Below are 19,511 nucleotides of genomic sequence, written 5' to 3'. Positions count from 1 at the left end.
TCTTTATTTCTATAATTTTGTCATTTTGAGAATGTTACATAAATAAAAGTATACAGAATTTAACCTTTGGGGTTTGACTTTTTTTCACTCAGCATAATTCTCTAAGGATGCATCCAAGTTACTGTGTATATAAATAGTTTGTTCTCCTTTTTTGTTGAATAGTATTTCCTTAAAAAGATGTCCAAAATTTATCCATTCATCCATTGAAGAACAACTGTGTTGTTTCCAGTTTTTGACTACTAAAATAAAATTGTTATGACCATTTTTGTACAGGTTTTTGCATAAACATAAGTTTTTGTTTCTCTGGGATAAATGCCCAAGAGTACAATTGCTGGGTTTTATGCTAGTTGCATGTTTAGTTTTTTAACAAAATGTCAAACTATTTTACCAGAGTAGCTGTACTGTTTTACTTTCACACCAGCAATGTGTGAGTGATCCAGCTTCTCTACATCCTCACCAGCATTTGGTGTTGTCACTTTTATGATAATGTTTATCATCAGTTTCTGCCTGCCTTCCCAAACATAATTTGTCCCCAGATTCCTTCTTAATCCCTCTGTTTGATACACCCCTGGAAAAAAAACCTTCCAACCCAGTAAACTGTCAGATTACTGCTATTACTCAGAGTACAACGGCAGAGAACTTTATCCCCAATCTTTTCTATTTAATACCTTGGTGAAGACATAGAGAGGCATCCTTCTCAAATATGCGAAACACTGGGAGAGAGAGAGCAATGAATGGCTTAATAATATGACTAGTGGAACAAAACAAAGGGGCCAACTCAATCAGATACAACTTAACAGAAACAATCCCATTTATTCAGCAGAACCAACACCGACTATCTTCAGGCTCTGTGCGATGTGCTGAGGATACAGACATGTACATTAGAGTCACTAACCATTTAACTTCACAGTCTAGAAAAGAGACTTTGAAATAAGTATGAAAACAAATACGTTTAAACTTATATTATTAATGTGTCTATTGATTTAACATAGTGTCTGACTCTTTTTTTTTCAATCAGCATTAAAAAACTATGGATGAATTTGAAGTTGGGGAATAATTCCTGTATTTTAGGAAGTCTCCTTCTGTGTATGGCTGATGGATTAGAAGGGGACCTTTGGGAATACAAAAGTCACTTGAGAGATTAACACAGTAGTTTGAAGGGAAATGACAAGATCTGCAGCTGGTAACAGTGGCTCATGCCTCTAATCCCAGCACTCTGGGAAGCTGAGGCAGGAGGATCGCTTGTGCCCAGGAGTTCAAGACTAGCCTGGGCAACATGGTATCTAAAACAATACAAAAAAACATTAGTCAGGCATGATGGTATGTGCCTATAGTCCTAGCTACTCAGGAGGCTGAGGTGGGAGGATCACCTGAACCCAGGAGGTCCAGGCTGCAGTGAGCTGTGATGGCACTATAGCACTTCAAAAAAAGAAAAGAAAAGAAAGGAAAAGAAAAGCAAGCAAGCAAGCAAGCAAGCAAGCAAGCAAGAAAGAAAAAGAAAGAAAGAGAAAGAAAGAAAGGAAGAAAAAGAAAGAAAGAAAGAAAGAAAGAGAAAGAAAGAAAGAAAGAAAGAAAGAAAGAAAGAAAGAAAGAAAGAAAGAAAGAAAGAAAAAAGTTTTAGGAACAGTACCAGTGGTGATCATGAAAAATGTGTGCAATAGTTGTGAAAAGGGTTGATAAGGCTTGCTTACCAATCAGAAAGGAGGCTGATGACAGAGAGTACTTAGGATTATTCCCAAGTTTCTGTCTCAGGCAACCACGAAAATGTCTGTGCTGTAAACAGAATAGCAAATTAGAACATAGGAGTGGGTTTTTAAAGAGAGACAATGAGTTCAGGTAAAAATGTTTGAGTTGAACCCAAAAAAGAGCATCCCTTGGAGGTGTCTTATAGGTAACTAAATCTCTTCTTTAAAAAAAAAAAAAGGTATAGATTGTAGCCATAGATTTTAGAGTTCCTAACATAAAGATTATATTGGCATCCATGGTCGTACATAAGATTCTCCAATAAAGGTTATACACAGAGTAAAAATAGAAGGGGAATCAAGTTTAGTATCTTTGGAGGTATCAACGTTCAAGGGAAGTCAAAAATAATAAGGGCCATTTAAAGAAACTGAAAAATAGTGGTCAAATAGCAGAAAACTAAGGTAGGAGGAAAGATGGCATGTAATTCAATAGAAAAGAAAATTGCAAGTACAATAGAGGCATCTAAGGTGACAATTACTTTGAAGTCATCAAGTAATGTGGTCAATTACATTACATTAATCATATTTGGCACTGCTCTTTCCTATAGGATAATTATACATCCCCTTCCTAAAGAAGTGAAACATGGTCAAATGGCTTGCTCTGGCCAATTAAACATGATTGGAAGTCATATACTTCACTTTTAAGAAGAAGCTTTAAGAGTTAGCTCATTGTTCACCAAGTTCTCTTTCCCTGTAAACATAAGCCAAATGCACAAGAGAGACTATTCCATCAGCTCCTGTATAGAATTCATAAAACATTGATCATAGCTACAGCCAACCAAAGATGGCCACATACTGTGAGGAACAAGTGACACACTGTGCACGTAAGCCACTGAGATTTGGGATTATTTATTACTGCAGCTGGGCAACCTAATCTATCATTATAAGCATAGATAAAATAAGGAAATAAAGTAGGAAATTTCACAGAGTGAAAGCTGTTTTAGTTGCCAAAAAATGGAAGTCAAGCAATGGAAGGAAATTAAGATAATATCCCTAGAGATAACATTTAACATCATCTTAGTCAGAAACCAATTAAGAAACAGAAACTACTCAAAGTACTTAGAACAGAAGGAATGTAATGCAAAGAATTGATTGAATAGATATTAGAAGAGCTAAAAGTCAACTAGGTGATGGTAAGGCACCCAGAAACTGACAACAGGAGGAAACCACTAACTTCAGCTGGAGAGAAAAAGAAAAGAGGTGGTGTAACCAGAGCCCAGAGGCTGGACTCACCCAGCAAAAGCTGGGACCAAGGCAGGCCTATCTAGCAGGACCTGGAGCTCAGACGTGGTACAGTCATTTCCAGAGACTTCTCCCTAATACAGAGCCAGAAAGGGTCATACAATAGTTTTCCTATTTTCCTACTTCCTATCTACTGCCTGCGCCTCCCAGGGGCAGAACCTAGCCCAAATGTCAGCTGATTTGGGAACCTGAGAAATGCAAGCTGCAGCAATCAGTATCATGTTTCCTATCCTGCCTCAACACACAGCAGAGCAGAGCAGAGCAGAACACGGGAAGTGGAGGAAATGGACCTGACAGCAAACAGTCCAAAGACTGACACAGGCCAGGTCTGAAGGCCGATGGTGGCAGACATTCTAGGTAGGAAGAAACTTGATTTTTCAATAAGGTGTAACAGTGTTAGAGGGAAAAGGATTTAGTTATCTGTTCAGTGTGGCTGGAGTAGAGTGCCTGTGAAGAAAGGAATGTAGATAAGAAGACTAGACGTGTAACCAAAAGCCAGATCATGAACAGCCTTGCATGCCATGCTCAGAAGCTTGAAATCTACTCTACAGGCTGTCATGATATTACCAGAATAATTCCTTGGAAATTTAATTCTGTCATCACTGTAGATGACAGAGTAGAGGAAAGAAAAGATAGTTCATCACCCATTTGCCTAAGGATGATGTAGTAAAGGCCTAACTTTGTGGAAGGATTGGTGAAAGCTATTGAGTGGCCATAGCTTAACTACAAACTTAACAAAAACGAGCATTCTAGTGAAACAGAAGCCAAACCAATGAAGTTAGTAAGATGCTAGTCTTATCAGACAGTATTTTGAAAATTATTTTTTCATTTTTTAAATGTAAAAATTTATTTAGGTTGGGGGATAGGAAAGTGAAGGGTCTGAAAACACCGTGAGATAAAAAACAGTTGGGAAAAATAGAGATGTTTAACTTAGAGATAAGGAGAGGAGAAGGAATGATTATGTCTTACTTAAGATTCCAGGTTTTCTTTATAAAAACAGGCTCTCTCGAGTTTATGAACCAAGGGAAAACTAATCTGGATACGTCCTTCTGAATAGAGTCCCCAGAAATAAAAATAGGACAACTGAAAATGTATTCATTGCTTTATTTGTCCTTTTCACGGGTCACTACATTTTAGGGCATTTGATCTATAATTGGTAGAACAGGTTTCAGGCAGGGAGGATAGGAGCATCATCTTCCATCCCCATCCACCTCCGCTCTTTATCTTGACATCACACCAAGTGTGATAGCGCCTCCTGAAAGGTAGAAGGACAACAAAATTTAGAGCAGCTTACATGTAATTCGCATGTTTCAAAACATATTCACTTCCAGTATCCTGTTTGGCCACTATTTTACTGATGGGGAAACAAAAACTCAGAGTGATTACGTCTCATCCAAAATCACGAAAGTGGTAAATGGTAATGTCACAACTATAACACATGTCACTATCATTCAAAAACCCTTCCCAGAAATGTAGAAATTGTGTTTTTCCTGAGATTCCAGGATGTGCAAACTTCCAATGAATATAATCAGTGAAGTGGAAATGCACATTTACAAGGGACAAGAAGAGGAGCTAGACATTCAGGGTGAGTATGCCTCCCCTTTGGCAGATTAGCCTCCCAAAGCTGTGGTTACCAGCAGTTTCTTCACAGCTTCAGAAGCCTCTGGTCCCAGCTCATTTACACACTTCCTTAGCCCCTCCACAAGGTGCTCAACAGAAATGCCCAGAGTTTTCAGAAGAAGCTTTAATGGATCCATAAAGGGAAGAATGTTGTCCAGAGGTAAAGGTGCCAACTTGTCAACAGGAAGGGGCACTTTGTTGATGAGGAAGGCAGTAGCTGCAGGAAAAAGAGAAACCAGGTGAGACAGGCACATCCGGGCCCAGACTATGACCTCATCATCTTTCCCTGTGTCCATCAATAGCTCCATTCCAGATCCACTCATCTTACTTCCATTGAAAACTTCTGCCTCTGGCCCTTTGCACCTGCTGTTCATCTCCCTAGAACTTTTTTTCCTTAGCTACTTACCTTTCTTTCTCACATTATTTGGTCTCTCTTCAAATATTACCTCCTCGGAGAAGCCTGCAATGGCCATAGTCACTCTCCATCATTTATTTTTTCTTACCATTACCTAAAAAAAGCAACTCTTCATTTGCTGTTTTTATTGTCTTTATTTTCTCATTAGAATGGAGGCTCCATGAGAACAAGGAATGTGTGTTTTTTCACTAATGCACCCATGCCTACAACTGACCCTGGCAGAGTAAGCATTCAACAGATCATTGTGATTGTCTGAAGAGGATGGTATTTTGTATGTGGCTGTCTCCACAGCTCACAGCTTTGAGGCTAAAGGAGACATGCCATAGTGAATCTCCACATAAAGACAGGAATGGACCCAACCACAGCCCAAGAAACTGCTCCCAACCAATTCAACTCAACACTACAAACATAATTGAGCACCAACTCTATCTAGTCTGTGCAGATACATAGACAAATAAGACAAGGATGCCCATTCAGAGACTTCACACAGTCCAGTTGGTGATAGAAGATCTGTGTACGCCACAGTGTAGCATGTGCTATGCTAACATTATGGACAAAGCTCCATGGAAACACAAGAAAGGGATGACTAATTCTAACATGAGAGAGTGCTGCCGGAATTTTCCAGAAGTGCTGTTAGAGCTATGTCTTGAGGCAAATGCCAGGATCATAAGGTAAAGAAGAGGAGAAGCATTTTAGAAACATGACTGATAAAGGCACGGAACCGTTAGGATAAAAGTGCATACACAGGATGGTGAGCCTTCTGCCCAGAAGGCTGGAGTGCAGATTTCCAATAGGCTATGACCAAAGGATGGAAGATAAAGGGAGCGAGCCTGCAAAAGTTGAGTGAGGTCAGATTTTTTAAAGTGTTGGATGTCACACAAAGGAGTTTGGATTTTTTTTTTCCTGAGGGCAGTGGGGCGCTATCAAGGCTTTTACATAGGAAAATTATATTTTATATCTTTGGCTTTAGGAAGATAACTTTCCCATAGAAGACGAATGGTGGGAAAAAGTAGAGATTGAGGAAAATATGTACGATGTATTTTTTACAAAAACATGTGCAGATATATAAATGCACACATGCATGTGAGCACACACGTAAGAACACACATCCTCCCACTGGCTAAGACCTGCCATAGTTTATTTTCCTTTGGAAACCTATTATTTCCCCATTCAAATTATTAAAATGGAGCCTGTATTTTTTTTTAAAATTTTCAATCACCTATTGTCCCTCCAAAATTCTCACCCAGAGGGGGCGGTATTTATTTTCCCCACCTCCTTTCTGCTGCCACCTTTGCCCATAGATACTGTCCCTGGACATTAGAGAACAGTGAAATATCCAAAACTGGTGAAGTTACAAATTCCTTCAGAAATTCAATAAACATCAAAAGCCAAAGTTGCCAGTGTAGGTGTGGGCGGCAATCAATTTTTCATTATTAATCTCCATACTTCTTATTTCAGACATTTTGGTAAATATCTTCTCTGTATGTGTTTACAGCTTCCTGGGAGAAGATCTTCAAAGCCTTCTGTTCTCTCAATGAGCAGTGGCTATCATGAAATCTCTTTTTCCCATGTGCCCGCACTGTCTTCCTGATAGTTACAATGATTCCTTCCAAAAAAATAAATCAGTTCCCATTCTCCTCCAAGAAGCCAGCTTGTATACCCTTACCTGAAAATTAAACTAATCACCCACCAATACACTAAAAGAGTTCTATCTGGATATCTCACAGTACGTTTACAGTAGTCTAGAATTATAGTAACTTAGGTAGAAGCCCTATCTACCCTACCAGAGTAGCACCTTAAGAACAATATTTATGACTGCTTCATGTCTAAATCTTCCAATGCTTATCCAGTGCCCAACAAATTGTAGCCATTCAATAAATATCCACTGAGTGGATAAACAGATGAATGTAGCTATCTCAGGAGAACCAAGCTAGCAAATTGGATAACTGGAGATGATAGCAAGAATGACTCCATATAGTTCAAAAGCACAAAAGAAATTATAAAGTCAAATTTTAACTCAAAATTGAGGAAAATAAGAAAAACGAATGGTGACCAATATCCAGCAGTGAAATGTGCTTTGTTGACCCTCCGTGGAAGTTGGCTAACTTCCTATGTAGGGTGTATTAGAATACTTATATTGGGCTAGAGCTTAGATGGTGGGGATCTGAAATACTTTCCAACATCACCATTTTCTGTGATTCCAAAACTTCTTCCAACCCTGCAAATATGTGCAATTATTATGTGTCAGTTAAAAATAAAATAAAAAAAATAAAATTCCTACCACCATATTCCACTGTCAGTGAGGCAAGGCTTACTAGTTGTGCTCTTATTAACAGAAAAGTAAAGAAATGTCACATATTCCAGATGTATTCCAGTTACTTACCAGAGTAACTACAAAGGCTGATGGTCACCAGCAGGAAGATAGTTACCAGCTTCATGACAGTTATCTGGGATATTTTTCAGGAGTTTAAAAATCAGAAAAATCTAGCAAAATCCACCAAGCCAGTGGTTCCACTTGCCATACAAAGTGTGATGGCTGCTTTTGCACACACATATTTATATGCGCATTGAGGACCTGAATTCTAGTCCCTACCACTTGACTCACCCCACCAAAGAAAGGGATAAAGGTTATGTTTTCTCACTAAACAATTTGGAGAATTTTCCACTTCCTCTTGTGTTCCCATGAGAAACAAAGCTCTACAGTATAGCATTCTCAAGTACCTCTTGCATAAACCCTTGCACAGAAATAAAAGCAGAAGCCAAAGAGCCCAACGAATCCTTCTCCTGGAAGAACATTGAAAAGAAGTGAAGAATTTATATTGGGATTAGAAGGAGTGTTTTCCTCTGGTTTTCTACATTTTTCCCCAGTTTTCTAATCATTTAAAGTTTGGAGAATCACATTAGCTGATGAACTACCCAGTTGTGAAAGCAATCTGGAGGCCACCCTGGTATAATACAGAGTCAGCTTAATGACATTTAGTGCCACATTTCTCTGGAATTCACCTGCCCCCAGCCCACTCACACATCTACTATGGTAAGATTTTCACACCTCTGTTACCTTTTCCAGTGTCAGTTATTTTGAGTATGTTCAGAGCATGTCTTCTCTGAGCCTTTGAATAGAATAATAGGCTTAAGATCTAAAATCAGAGTGTCTTTTGAAAAACCTGGGATTCAATTTTCACTGTTTGTGTAATCTTGGATTTGACATTTTTAATCTAGGATATTGGTCCTCTCATCTAAAATGGGAACATAAATAACATGACCAACCATAAGGTGTGTAGCTTGGGGAAAAAATTGTTTTTGCAAGATTCTTTGGCAATCAAATCCGATAAAATCATTCAAAAATACATAATTATAAGGTACTGGCTACAGGAGTAGTAATTTGTTTCCAAGGCTGTCTTTCTGGATCCAGGGTTCAGCCACAGGACCTCAGGACAACTTCATTTGTGAGCACAAGTCCTGGAGTTCTTTGGGGCATCGAGTGGGCCCGACATGCAAGGAAGAGGGTAAGAAAGAACCATGAAGGGGTGAAATAGAAAGCGGAGTCCATATGGGCACAGGACCAGCTCAGGGCTCCCTGGCCACGTGGTACTGCTGGCTCCAGCCATCCCCATCACCAAAGTGGAACCCAGAAAATTTTGAGAAAACACACCTTAAGATGTAAGGCCAGAGGTTGGGGCTTTATTTGTCCTCATCTGAGGGTGTGGTATTGTAATGAGGATCTAATAAAATTATGCAGATAGAGCATTCTGCTATGCCAAACCAAAATTAATATCTAATTTATGTCACATTTTACTAATTTTTATGTTACCATGTTGTAACTGTCATTTCTTTATCTTTCTGCTACTTTATAAACTACTTTATTAACTACATGAAAGACACCATGAATGCTTGCCATGCACCTCAATCCTGCCACTTCTCCTTCTTTCTCTACCAGTACTGCTTCCATTTCTCCTACATATTCCCACTGATGCCCGTGATATTAATATACCAAGCCCCTCAAAGAGCCAAGGTTGTGTGCATGAGTGGTGGTAAGATTGATGCCGTTGCCGGAGGAACAGGGTCCAGCTGCTTGCTCTCATGGTTCAATGATGAGATACAGGTGAACTGGGAAAGAAGCGAGTTTATTTTTGTAACCAGCCACAGGGAGAAGGTCGGAGTAATTTACCAGACCAACTAAAAGTTATGAGTTTTTCCTTTAGTATATATAAATGAATTTCAAGCTCTATGCCTACATGCAGGAATATTTCTACTTAGCCTAAATCTAATCTTTAACTAGTGGTCTGTGGGCTGGAAAGTTTCTTAATTTTACGTGGGTCCTGGTATGGTTTGTATGTGCATGAATGCTTTTATCACTCAATCAGGATTGAGGATGCGAAAGCCCAGGTAGGGTCTTAACGGGTTTGTTTCTGCATTCCAGGTCTCCTACTCAGGCACCAGTTTCTCTAGTTCTTCAATGTTTAACTTACACATTTATCATTACAGCAAAGGGCTTATGGAGACTTGGTTGCTTGTGGAGATTCAGCCTGCCACAATGACGCCCTTTAGTTTTTTATTTTGGTCTCTTTTGGAATACTAAACCAGTGCTGCCCTCAAATTTGTTTGCTTGCTTTTAAATCCTTTCTCTTCACTTTCATTCCTGGCTCTGTATTATAGAAAGTTGACTTTTTAAAATGTGGTTTCCAGGCTTCCTTGCTTCCAGGCTTCCTTGCCAACTGCATCTGATTAAGTTAAGCCAGGGGAAGGCACAGGTGAAAGAGTGGAGAGAGAGAGAAAAGGAGAAGGGATATGTCTCCCTCTCTCCAATTCAGGAGCTATCTTGGGTAGTGGCTGCACCCTCTCCAAGGCTCATCTCCTTTCGGAAAGGTCCTTTATCTGTGGTTCCCCCTGTGCCACGCAGGCCAACATTGTTCCAGCTTTTACTGCATGGCCCCAGCTCCTAGACCCCACCTTCTCATCACTGTCCTTCCTGATCTAGAAGGAGTAACAACTTTCTGCATTTTCTAATCTCAGAGTTGATTCATCTTCTGCTTGGTTGCTTTAACTGCATTTCTAACACTTTGTAAATTACCCTACATGTTGAATTCTTTCTGTGTGGTCACTTGGTATGGTTTCAACTTTTTGGCTGGACTCTGACTGACACAGCATCCTAAAATATTGTAGCGCTTTCAGTAAAAAATAGGTTCTCCAGTTTCTAAACTGACTTCTTATAAATGCCAAGTTATAAATCCATGAGGGATAGGACCGAGGCCTCCTCAGGTGAAATATAGCATTACACATGCAGAAATGCTTCTCTCCTTTAACCTCTGAAATGATTGGTACTGTATCAGGCTTCTCTGCTGGTCCTAGAGGGCAAGTTCTTTCCAGGAGATTCCTGAGACCCCTGGGCAAATAGATTTCTGTTGGGTCTATCTAGTAGTCAGCCAGACATGCAGTCTTGACTGGAACATACATAAAAAACATCAACTCAAAAGCACCCACAAATATCCACATACATATACATATATGAATAGTAGTATGTATATGTGTGTACATGCAAATCATATTATGCATACACACATAACCATCAAGCACTATTGTTTTCACTCATTTGTTCAACAAATGTTTATTGAGTATCCATTGTGTGTCAGGCACTGTGTCAGCAATTAGGACTAGTGCAGAAAACCAGACAAGCAAATTTCTTGCCTTCCTGGAGCTGACAATGTAGTGAGATACACAGGCAAGAAACATGTAAACAAACAGAAAACACTAGTGGTTAGTGCTGTGAAGAAGCAAATAGAAAGCTGTGATAGACAACAAGTGGATTGGGGGTATGCTCAGAATTGAAAACAGACTTGGACTTGTTCACTTCTGGGCTTCCTATGTTTTGAGCCATTGTATTAATCATGTCTTTTAATTCTGTATTTTTAATGTTTTGACCCCTTGGGGCCTTGCTGACCTTGAAAGGACTGCCCTTCCCAGGACTAGCTAATTCCTAGAGATATCACCAGGAGCATGCCTTTCATATGCAAATTAACCAATCCAGAGCCCAAAGCCCCAACGACCTTTATTGGGCTTGTGCACTGTGGGCCATTATTCCCATGCCTTAATCACCCCATGACCAACTAGGGACAGCCCCAAGACCCGAGAGCCCACCAAAATTATTCAAACTAGCCCATTTAAAACCTGCTTACCCCATCTCTCCTGTCTTCCTTGTCTTCCTTCAGAAACCAGAATAGACTCCTGCTCATATTTTCCTCCACTCCATCTGTCTCTTGAATAACCCTGGTATTTCCCATGTGCCTCCAGCCCCATGGTGTGTCATGGCCCCTTGTATTGGGTTCTGAGCACACTAAAATCTCCTTTCAACAGCAGTCAACTCCTGATCTGTTCAGAAGAAGAATAGAATCTACATTTTAAATCAGCCATGAGCCTTTTCTTGTGCCTTTGTTATGGTATTGTTACTGTAATCGCTCAACAGATTCACCTTGCCTGCTGCCTAGACAGAGCCAATGTATGAAGACAGGGGAATTGCAATAGAGAAAGAGTTATTCACTTAGAGCTGGCTGTGGAGGAGACTGGAGTTTTATTATTACTGAAATCAGTCTCCTTCGGCATTCAAGGATCAGGGTTTTTAAGGATAACTTGGTGGGTGAGGGGCCAGTGAGTCAGGAGTGCTGATTGGTTAGGTTGGAGATGAAACCAGAGAGAGCTGAAGCTGCCCTGTTGCACTGAGTCAACTCTTGGGTGGGGCTACTGTCAGGCCTCTGAGCCCAAGCCAAGCCATCGTAACCCCTGTGACTTGCACCTATATGCCCAGATGGCCTGAAGTAACTGAAGAATCACAAAAGAAGTGAATATGCCCTGCCGCACCTTAACTGATGACATTCCACCACAAAAGAAGTGTAAATGGCCGGTCCTTGCCTTAAGTGATGACATTACCTTGTGAAATTCCTTCTCTTGGCTCATCCTGGCTCAAAAAGCACCCACTGAGCACCTTGCCACCCCCACTCCTGCCCGCCAGAGAACAAACTTCCTTTAACTGTAATTTTCCTTTACCTACCCAAATCCTATAAAACGGCCCCACCCTTATCTCCCTTCGCTGACTCTTTTCGGACTCAGCCCACCTGCACCCAAGTGAAATAAACAGCCATGTTGCTCACACAAAGCCTGTTTGGTGGTCTCTTCACACGGACACGCGTGTAATTTGGTGCCATGACTCGGATCGGGGACCTCCCTTAGGAGATCAATCCCCTGTCCTCCTGCTCTTTGCTCCATGAGAAAGATCCACCTACCACCTCAGGTCCTCAGACCGACCAGCCCAAGAAACATCTCACCAATTTCAAACCCGGTAAGCGGCCTCTTTTTACTCTCTTCTCCAACCTCCCTCACTATCCCTCAACCTCTTTCTCCTTTCAATCTTGGCGCCACACTTCAATCTCTCCCTTCTCTTAATTTCAATTCCTTTCATTTTCTGGTAGAGACAAAAGAGACATGTTTTATCCGTGAACCCAAAACTCCGGCGCCAGTCACGGACTGGGAAGGCAGCCTTCCCTTGGTGTTTAATCATTGCAGGGACGCCTCTCTGATTTTACACTCACGTTTCAAGGGTGTCAGACCACGCAGGGACGCCTGCCTTGGTCCTTCACCCTTAGTGGCAAGTCCCACTTTCCTGGGGCAGGGGCAAGTACCCCTCAACCCCTTCTCCTTCACCCTTAGCGGCAAGTCCCGCTTTCCTAGGGGGCAAGAACCCCCCAATCGCTTATTTCCACACCCCAACCTCTTATCTCTGTGCCCCAATCCCTTATTTCCGTGCCCCAACCCCTTCTCTGCTTTTCTGGAGGGCAAGAACCAACCCCCCAACCCCTTCTCCGTGTCTCTACTCTTTTCTCTGGGCTTGCCTCCTTCACTATAGGTAAGCTTCCACCTTCCATTCCTCCTCCTTCTCCCTTAGCCTGTGTTCTCAAAAATTTAAAACCTCTTCAACTCACACCTGACCTAAAACCTAAATGACTTATTTTCTTCTGCAATGCCGCTTGACCCCAATACAAACTCAACAGTAGTTCCAAATAGCCAGAAAACGGCACTTTCAATTTTTCCATCCTACAAGATCTAAATAATTTTGTCGTAAAATGGGCAAATGGTCTGAGGTGCCTGACGTCCAGGCATTCTTTTACACATCAGTCCCTTCCTAGTCTCTGTGCCCAGTGCAACTTGTCCCAAATCTTCCTTCTTTCCCTCCCACCTGTCCCCTCAGTACCAACCCCAAGCATCGCTAAGTCTTTCTAATCTTCCTTTTCTACAGACCCATCTGACCTCTCTCCTCCTCCACAGGCTGAGCTAGGTCCCAATTCTTCCTCAGCCTCCGCTCCTCCACCCTATAATCATTTTATCGCCTCCCCTCCTCACACCTGCTCCGGCTTACAGTTTCATTCTGTGACTAGCCCTCCCCCACCTGCCCAGCAATTTATCTTAAAAAGGTGGCTGGAGCTAAAGGCATAGTCAAGGTTAATGCTCCTTTTTCTTTATCCCAAATCAGATAGCGTTTAGGCTCTTTTTCATCAAATATAAAAACCCAGCCCAGTTCATGGCTCGTTCGGCAGCAACCCTGAGATGCTTTACAGCCCTAGACCCTAAAATGTCAAAAGGCCATCTTATTCTTAATATACATTTTATTACCCAATCTGCTCCCGACATTAAATAAAACTCCAAAAATTATATTCCGGCCCTCAAACCCCACAACAGGATTTAATTAACCTCGCCTTCAAGGTGTACAATAATAGAAAAAAGTTGCAATTACTTGCCTCCACTGTGAGACAAACCCCAGCCACATCTCCAGCACACAAGAACTTCCAAACGCCTGAACCGCAGCGGCCAGGCGTTCCTCCAGAAGCTCCTCCCCCAGGAGCTTGCTACAAGTGCCAGAAATCTGACCACCAGGCCAAGGAATGCCTGCAGCCCAGGATTCCTCCTAAGCCGTGTCCCATCTGTGTAGGACCCCACTGGAAATCGGACTGTTCAACTCACCTGGCAGCCACTCCCAGAGCCCCTGGAACTCTGGCCTAAGGCTCTCTGACTGACTCCTTCTCGGCTTAGCAGCTGAAGACTGACACTGCCCAATCACCTCGGAAGCCCTGTAGACCATCACGGATGCCGAGCTTTAGGTAACTCTCACAGTGGAAGGTAAGCCCGTCCCCTTGTTAATCAATACGGAGGCTACCCACTCCACATTACCTTCTTTTCAAGGGCCTGTTTCCCTTGCCTCCATAACTGTTGTAGGTATTGACGGCCAGGCTTCTAAACCTCTTAAAACTCCCCAACTCTGGTGCCAACTTAGACAATACTCTTTTAAGCACTCCTTTTTAGTCATCCCCACCTGCCCAGTTCTCTTATTAGGCTGAGACACTTTAACTAAATTATCTGCTTCCCTGACTACTCCTGGACTACAGCTATATCTCATTGCCACCCTTCTTCCCAATCCAAAGCCTCCTTTGCGTCCTCCTTTTGTATCCCCCCACCTTAACCCACAAGTATAAGATACCTCTAATCCCTCCTTGGCGACCGATCATGCACCCCTTATCATCTCATTAAAACCTAATCACCCTTACCCCACTCAACGCCAATATCCCATCCCACAGCACGCTTTAAAAAGATTAAAGCCTGTTATCACTCACCTGCTAGAGCATGGCCTTTTAAAACCTATAAAATCTCCTTACAATTCCCCCATTTTACCTGTCCTAAAACCAGACAAGTCTTAAAATTTAGTTCAGGATCTGCGCCTTATCAACCAAATTGTTTTGCCTATCCACCCCGTGGTGCCAAACCCATATACTCTCCTATCCTCAATACCTGCCTCTACAACCCATTATTCTGTTCTAGATCCCAAACATGCTTTCTTTACTATTCCTTTGCACCCTTAATCCCAGCCTCTCTTCGCTTTCACTTGGACTGACCCTGACACCCATCAAGTTCAGCAAATTACCTAGGCTGTACTGCCGCAAAGCTTCACAGACAGCCCCCATTACTTCAATCAAGCCCAAATTTCTTCCTCATCTGTTACCTATCTCCGCATAATTCTCATAAAAACACACGTGCTCTCCCTGCCAATCGTGTCTGACTGATCTCTCAAACCCAAGCACCTTCTAAAAAACAACTCCTTTCCTTCCTAGGCATGGTTAGCGCGGTCAGAATTCTTACACAAGAGCCAGGTCAACACCCTGTAGCCTTTCTGTCCAAACAACTTGACCTTACTGTTTTAGCCTAGCCCTCATGTCTGTGTGCAGTGGCTGCCGCTGCTTTAATATTTTTAGAGGCCCTCAAAATCACAAACTGTGCTCAACTCACTCTATACAGTTCTCGTAACTTCCAAAATCTATTTTCTTCCTCATACCTGACGCATATACTTTCTGCTTCCCGGCTCCTTCAGCTATACTCACTCTTTGTTGAGTCTCCCACAATTACTGTTGTTCCTGGCCCAGACTTCAATCTGGCCTCCCACATTATTCCTGATACCACACCTGACCCCCATGACTGTCTCTCTGATCCACCTGACATTCACATTTCCCCAAATTTCCTTCTTTCCTGTTCCTCACCCTGATCACGCTTGATTTATTGATGGCGGTTCCACCAGGCCTAATCGCCACACACCAGCAAAGGCAGCTTATGCTATAGTACAAGCCACTAGCCCGCCTCTTAGAACCTCTCATTTCCTTTCCATTGTGGAAATCTATCCTCAAGGAAATAACTTCTCAGTGTTCCATCTGCTATTCTACTACTCCTCAGGGATTATTCAGGCCCCCTCCCTTCCCTACACATCAAGCTCGAGGATTTGCCCCCACCCAGGACTGGCAAATTAGCTTTACTCAACATGTCCGGAGTCAGGAAACTAAAATCTTAATCTCTCCCACTCTAGGTTCCCACGCTGCCCCTAATCCCACTTGAAGCAGCCCTGAGAAACATCGCCCATTCTCTCTCCATACCACCCCCCAAAAATTTTCACCGCCCCAACACTTCAACACTATTTTGTTTTATTTTTATTATTAATATAAGAAGGCAGGAATGTCAGGCCTCTGAGCCCAAGCCAAGCCATCGCATCCCCTGTGACTTGCACGTATATGCCCAGATGGCCTGAAGTAACTGAAGAATCACAAAAGAAGTGAATATGCCCTGCCCCACCTTAACTGATGACATTCCACCACAAAAGAAGTGTAAATGGCCGGTCCTTGCCTTAAGTGATGACATTACCTTGTGAAGGTCCTTTTCCTAGCTCATCCTGGCTCAAAAAGCACCCCCACTGAGCACCTTGCCACCCCCACTCCTGCCCGCCAGAGAACAAACTCCCTTTAACTGTAATTTTCCTTTACCTACCCAAATCCTATAAAATGGCCCCACCCTTATCTCCCTTCCCTGACTCTCTTTTTGGACTCAGCCTGCCTGCACCCAGGTGAAATAAACAGCCAAGTTGCTCACACAAAGCCTGTTTGGTGGTCTCTTCACACGGACGCGCATGAAAGCTACAAGATCAGATGAGCCAGTTTATCCATCTGGGTGGTGCCAACTGTTCCATCAAGTGCAGAGTCTGCAAAATATCGCAAGCACTGATCTCAGGTTTTACAATAGTGATGTTATCCCCAGGGGCAATTTGTGGAGAGTCAGAATCTTTAATCTTTACATGACTGCTAAACCATAATTTCTAATCTTTTGGCTAATGTTAGTCCTACAAAGACATTCTAGTCCCCAGGCAAGAAGGGGAAGTAGGGGTGTTGTTTCCCTTTTGTTTCAGTCTTTCTTCCCTCAGGCTTTTTCTGAGGGTAAAGGAAACTGTCCCCCACCCCGCCATCACTCTTGGTGGTTAGGGATATCAGCCTCAGTCCAAGCCAGGCTTTCTATGACATTTTCCTGATTTGTCTGGAATGAACAGGTGAGCAGCAGCTCTCTGCCCCACTCCCCTCCCGGAAGAGACTGGGGCTCATGGCCCAAAGGCCACATGTGGCAGGCTGGCCAGTGTTCCTAGCCACACATCCACAGTGTCTTCCCCTCTCCTGGCTGAGGGCTCTAGCTCCATGCGAACCCCAGGGAACAAACAGCAATTAAGTTTCTCTCCCTCTTGGAGAAACCATTTGCATAAGAATAAGAGCTTCTTCCCTCAGGCATCTTTCCAACCCTGCACTTTGAGGGTCTTTTTTTTTTTCCTTTTCTCAACCCTGTCAGCAGTTAACACAGCCCTGCACTTTAAGTTGGGGTTTTTTTTCTTCTTTTCCATGGGTCAACAGTTGTGTGAAAGGCTTTTGTTCATGTGCATCCATTTGAAGAGACCACCAAACAGGCTTTGTGTGAGCAACATGGCTGTTTATTTCACCTGGGTGCAGGCGGGCTGAGTCCAAAAAGAGAGTCAGCGAAGGGAGATATGGGTGGGACCGTTTTATAGGATTGTGTAGGTAAAGGAAAATTACAGTCAAAGGGGGTTTGTTCTCTGGCAGGCAGGAGTGGGGGTCGCAAGGTGCTCAGTGGGGGTGCTTTTTGAGCCAGGATGAGCCAAGAGAAGGAATTTCACAAGGTAATGTCATCACTTAAGGCAAGGACCGGCCATTTACACTTCTTTTGTGGTGGAATGTCATCAGTTAAGGTGGGGCAGGGCATATTCACTTCTTTTGTGATTCTTCAGTTACTTCAGGCCACCTGGGCGTATACGTGCAAGTCACAGGGGATGCGATGGCTTGGCTTGGGTGCAGAGGCCTGACATTCCTGCCTTCTTATAGTAATAATAAAAATAAAACAAAATAGTGTTGAAGTGTTGGGGCGGTGAAAATTTTTGAGGGGTGGTATGGAGAGAGAATGGGCGATGTTTCTCAGGGCTGCTTCAAGCAGGATTAGGGGTGGCGTGGGAACCTAGAGTGGGAGAGATTAAGCTGAAAGGAGGACTTGTGGTAAGGGGTGATATTGTGGGGATGTTAGAAGAAACATTTGTCGTATATAATGATTGGTGATGGCCTGGATACGGTTTTGGATGAATTGGGAAACTAAATGGAATAACAGAAGGAGAAAAACAGGTATAAAAGGTCTAAGAATTGGGATGACTCAGAATAGCTGATTAGAGAGTGCCTAAGGAGATTCAGCATAGTCTTGCCAGCAAAGATTATTTATTTACTTCAAGAGTTAAGAGTGGCAGTTTGGGGATAGCTCCAGGAGATATCAGCTGTGATGGCTTGGAAAAACAGTGTAAACCGGCAGTGTAAACAAGAGCAGGGCATGTATGAGTAGTTGAGAACGGTGAATAGGAGTATGACTAGACAGAAGATAGTAAGGATGACAAGCTTTTTGGGGACACAGTCTAAGTTGGTCTGGTGTCTGGAATAAGACTGGGGCCTAATAAAAAGAAGCGTCTATACAGGAGCTTAAATGGGCTGTATCCTGTAGCATTCTGAGGACAGGACTGAATTCTGAGAAGGGAAAGTGGTAAAAGTATTGTCCAGTTCTTTTTAAGTTCGTGGCTGAGCTTGGTGAGCTGTGTTTTTTAAAGACCTTTAGTCCATTCTACTTTTCTTGAAGATGGAGGTCCATAAGGGATATAAAGGTTTCACTGAATACTAAGAGCCTGAAAAACTGCTTGGCTGATTTGACTAATAAAGACTGAACTGTTACCAGACTGTATTGAGGTGGGAAGGCTATACTGAGGAATTATGTCTAACAGAATGGAAGAAATGACTGCGGTGGCCTTCTCAGACCCTGTAGGAAAGGCCTGTACCTATCCAGTGAAAGTGTCTACCTAGACTAAGAGGTATTTTAGTTATCTGACTCAGGGCATGTTGAGTAAAGCTAATTTGCCAGTCCTGGGTGGGGGCAAATCCTCGAGCTTGATGTGTAGGGAAGGGAGGGGGCCTGAATAATCCCTGAGGAGTAGTAGAATAGCAGATGGAACACTGAGAAGTTATTTCCTTGAGGATAGATTTCCACAATGGAAAGGAAATGAGAGGTTCTAAGAGGCGGGCTAGTGGCTTGTACTATAGCATAAGCTGCCTTTGCTGGTGTGTGGCGATTAGGCCTGGTGGAACCGCCATCAATAAATCAAGCGTGATCAGGGTGAGGAACAGGAAAGAAGGAAATTTGGGGAAATGTGAATGTCAGGTGGATCAGAGAGACAGTCATGGGGGTCAGGTGTGGTATCAGGAATAATGTGGGAGGCCAGATTGAAGTCTGGGCCAGGAACAACAGTAATTGTGGGAGACTCAACAAAGAGTGAGTATAGCTGAAGGAGCCGGGAAGCAGAAAGTATATGCGTCAGGTATGAGGAAGAAAATAGATTTTGGAAGTTACGAGAACTGTATAGAGTGAGTTGAGCACAGTTTGTGATTTTGAGGGCCTCTAAAAATATTAAAGCAGCGGCAGCCACTGCACACAGACATGAGGGCTAGGCTAAAACAGTAAGGTCAAGTTGTTTGGACAGAAAGGCTACAGGGTGTTGTCCTGGCTCTTGTGTAAGAATTCTGACTGCGCTAACCATGCCTAGGAAGGAA

The 19,511-nt window shown here is 42.7% G+C and overlaps 1 protein-coding gene and 1 long non-coding RNA gene across 3 annotated transcripts; one reads left to right on the top strand and one right to left on the bottom strand.

Annotated features, from left to right (window-relative positions):
- Positions 1 to 4,074: 4,074 nt before the first annotated feature.
- On the bottom strand, positions 4,075 to 15,829 carry SCGB3A2 (secretoglobin family 3A member 2). 2 transcript variants are annotated; one of them, XM_031011631.3, is made up of 4 exons: positions 15,591 to 15,829; positions 7,403 to 7,466; positions 4,619 to 4,821; positions 4,075 to 4,239 (listed from the first exon to the last, which is right to left on the bottom strand). In XM_031011631.3, exons 1-4 carry the CDS (start codon positions 15,702 to 15,704, stop codon positions 4,216 to 4,218), a joined length of 405 nt encoding a protein of 134 aa, XP_030867491.2. In that variant the 5' UTR covers positions 15,705 to 15,829; the 3' UTR covers positions 4,075 to 4,215. The 2 variants fall into 2 exon arrangements, with proteins under 2 accessions (XP_030867491.2, XP_063562923.1); XM_063706853.1 differs by lacking the exons at positions 7,403 to 7,466; positions 15,591 to 15,829 and adding an exon at positions 11,193 to 11,758.
- On the top strand, positions 12,864 to 17,390 carry LOC129533659 (uncharacterized). Its single transcript, XR_008679963.2, has 2 exons — positions 12,864 to 14,181; positions 15,911 to 17,390. It is a non-coding gene; the product is annotated as an uncharacterized lncRNA (long non-coding RNA).
- Positions 17,391 to 19,511: the final 2,121 nt, after the last annotated feature.

This window comes from Gorilla gorilla, chromosome 4 (genome assembly GCF_029281585.2).
Source record: "Gorilla gorilla gorilla isolate KB3781 chromosome 4, NHGRI_mGorGor1-v2.1_pri, whole genome shotgun sequence".
Lineage (NCBI taxonomy): Eukaryota > Metazoa > Chordata > Mammalia > Primates > Hominidae > Gorilla > Gorilla gorilla.
The sequence above is the reverse complement of the archived record's forward strand: the minus strand, read 5'-3'. Positions and strand labels throughout refer to the sequence as shown.

Coding starts and splice junctions, on each gene's coding strand:
- SCGB3A2 (XM_031011631.3), bottom strand. CDS start 15,704: ATGAGAGGTTCTAAGAGGCGGGCTAGTGGCTTGTACTATAGCATAAGC. Junction 4,822..7,402: donor CAGCCTTTGTAGTTACTCTG/GTAAGTAACTGG, acceptor TTTTTCCTGCAG/CTACTGCCTTCCTCATCAAC. Junction 4,240..4,618: donor AAGCTGTGAAGAAACTGCTG/GTAACCACAGCT, acceptor TCTACCTTTCAG/GAGGCGCTATCACACTTGGT.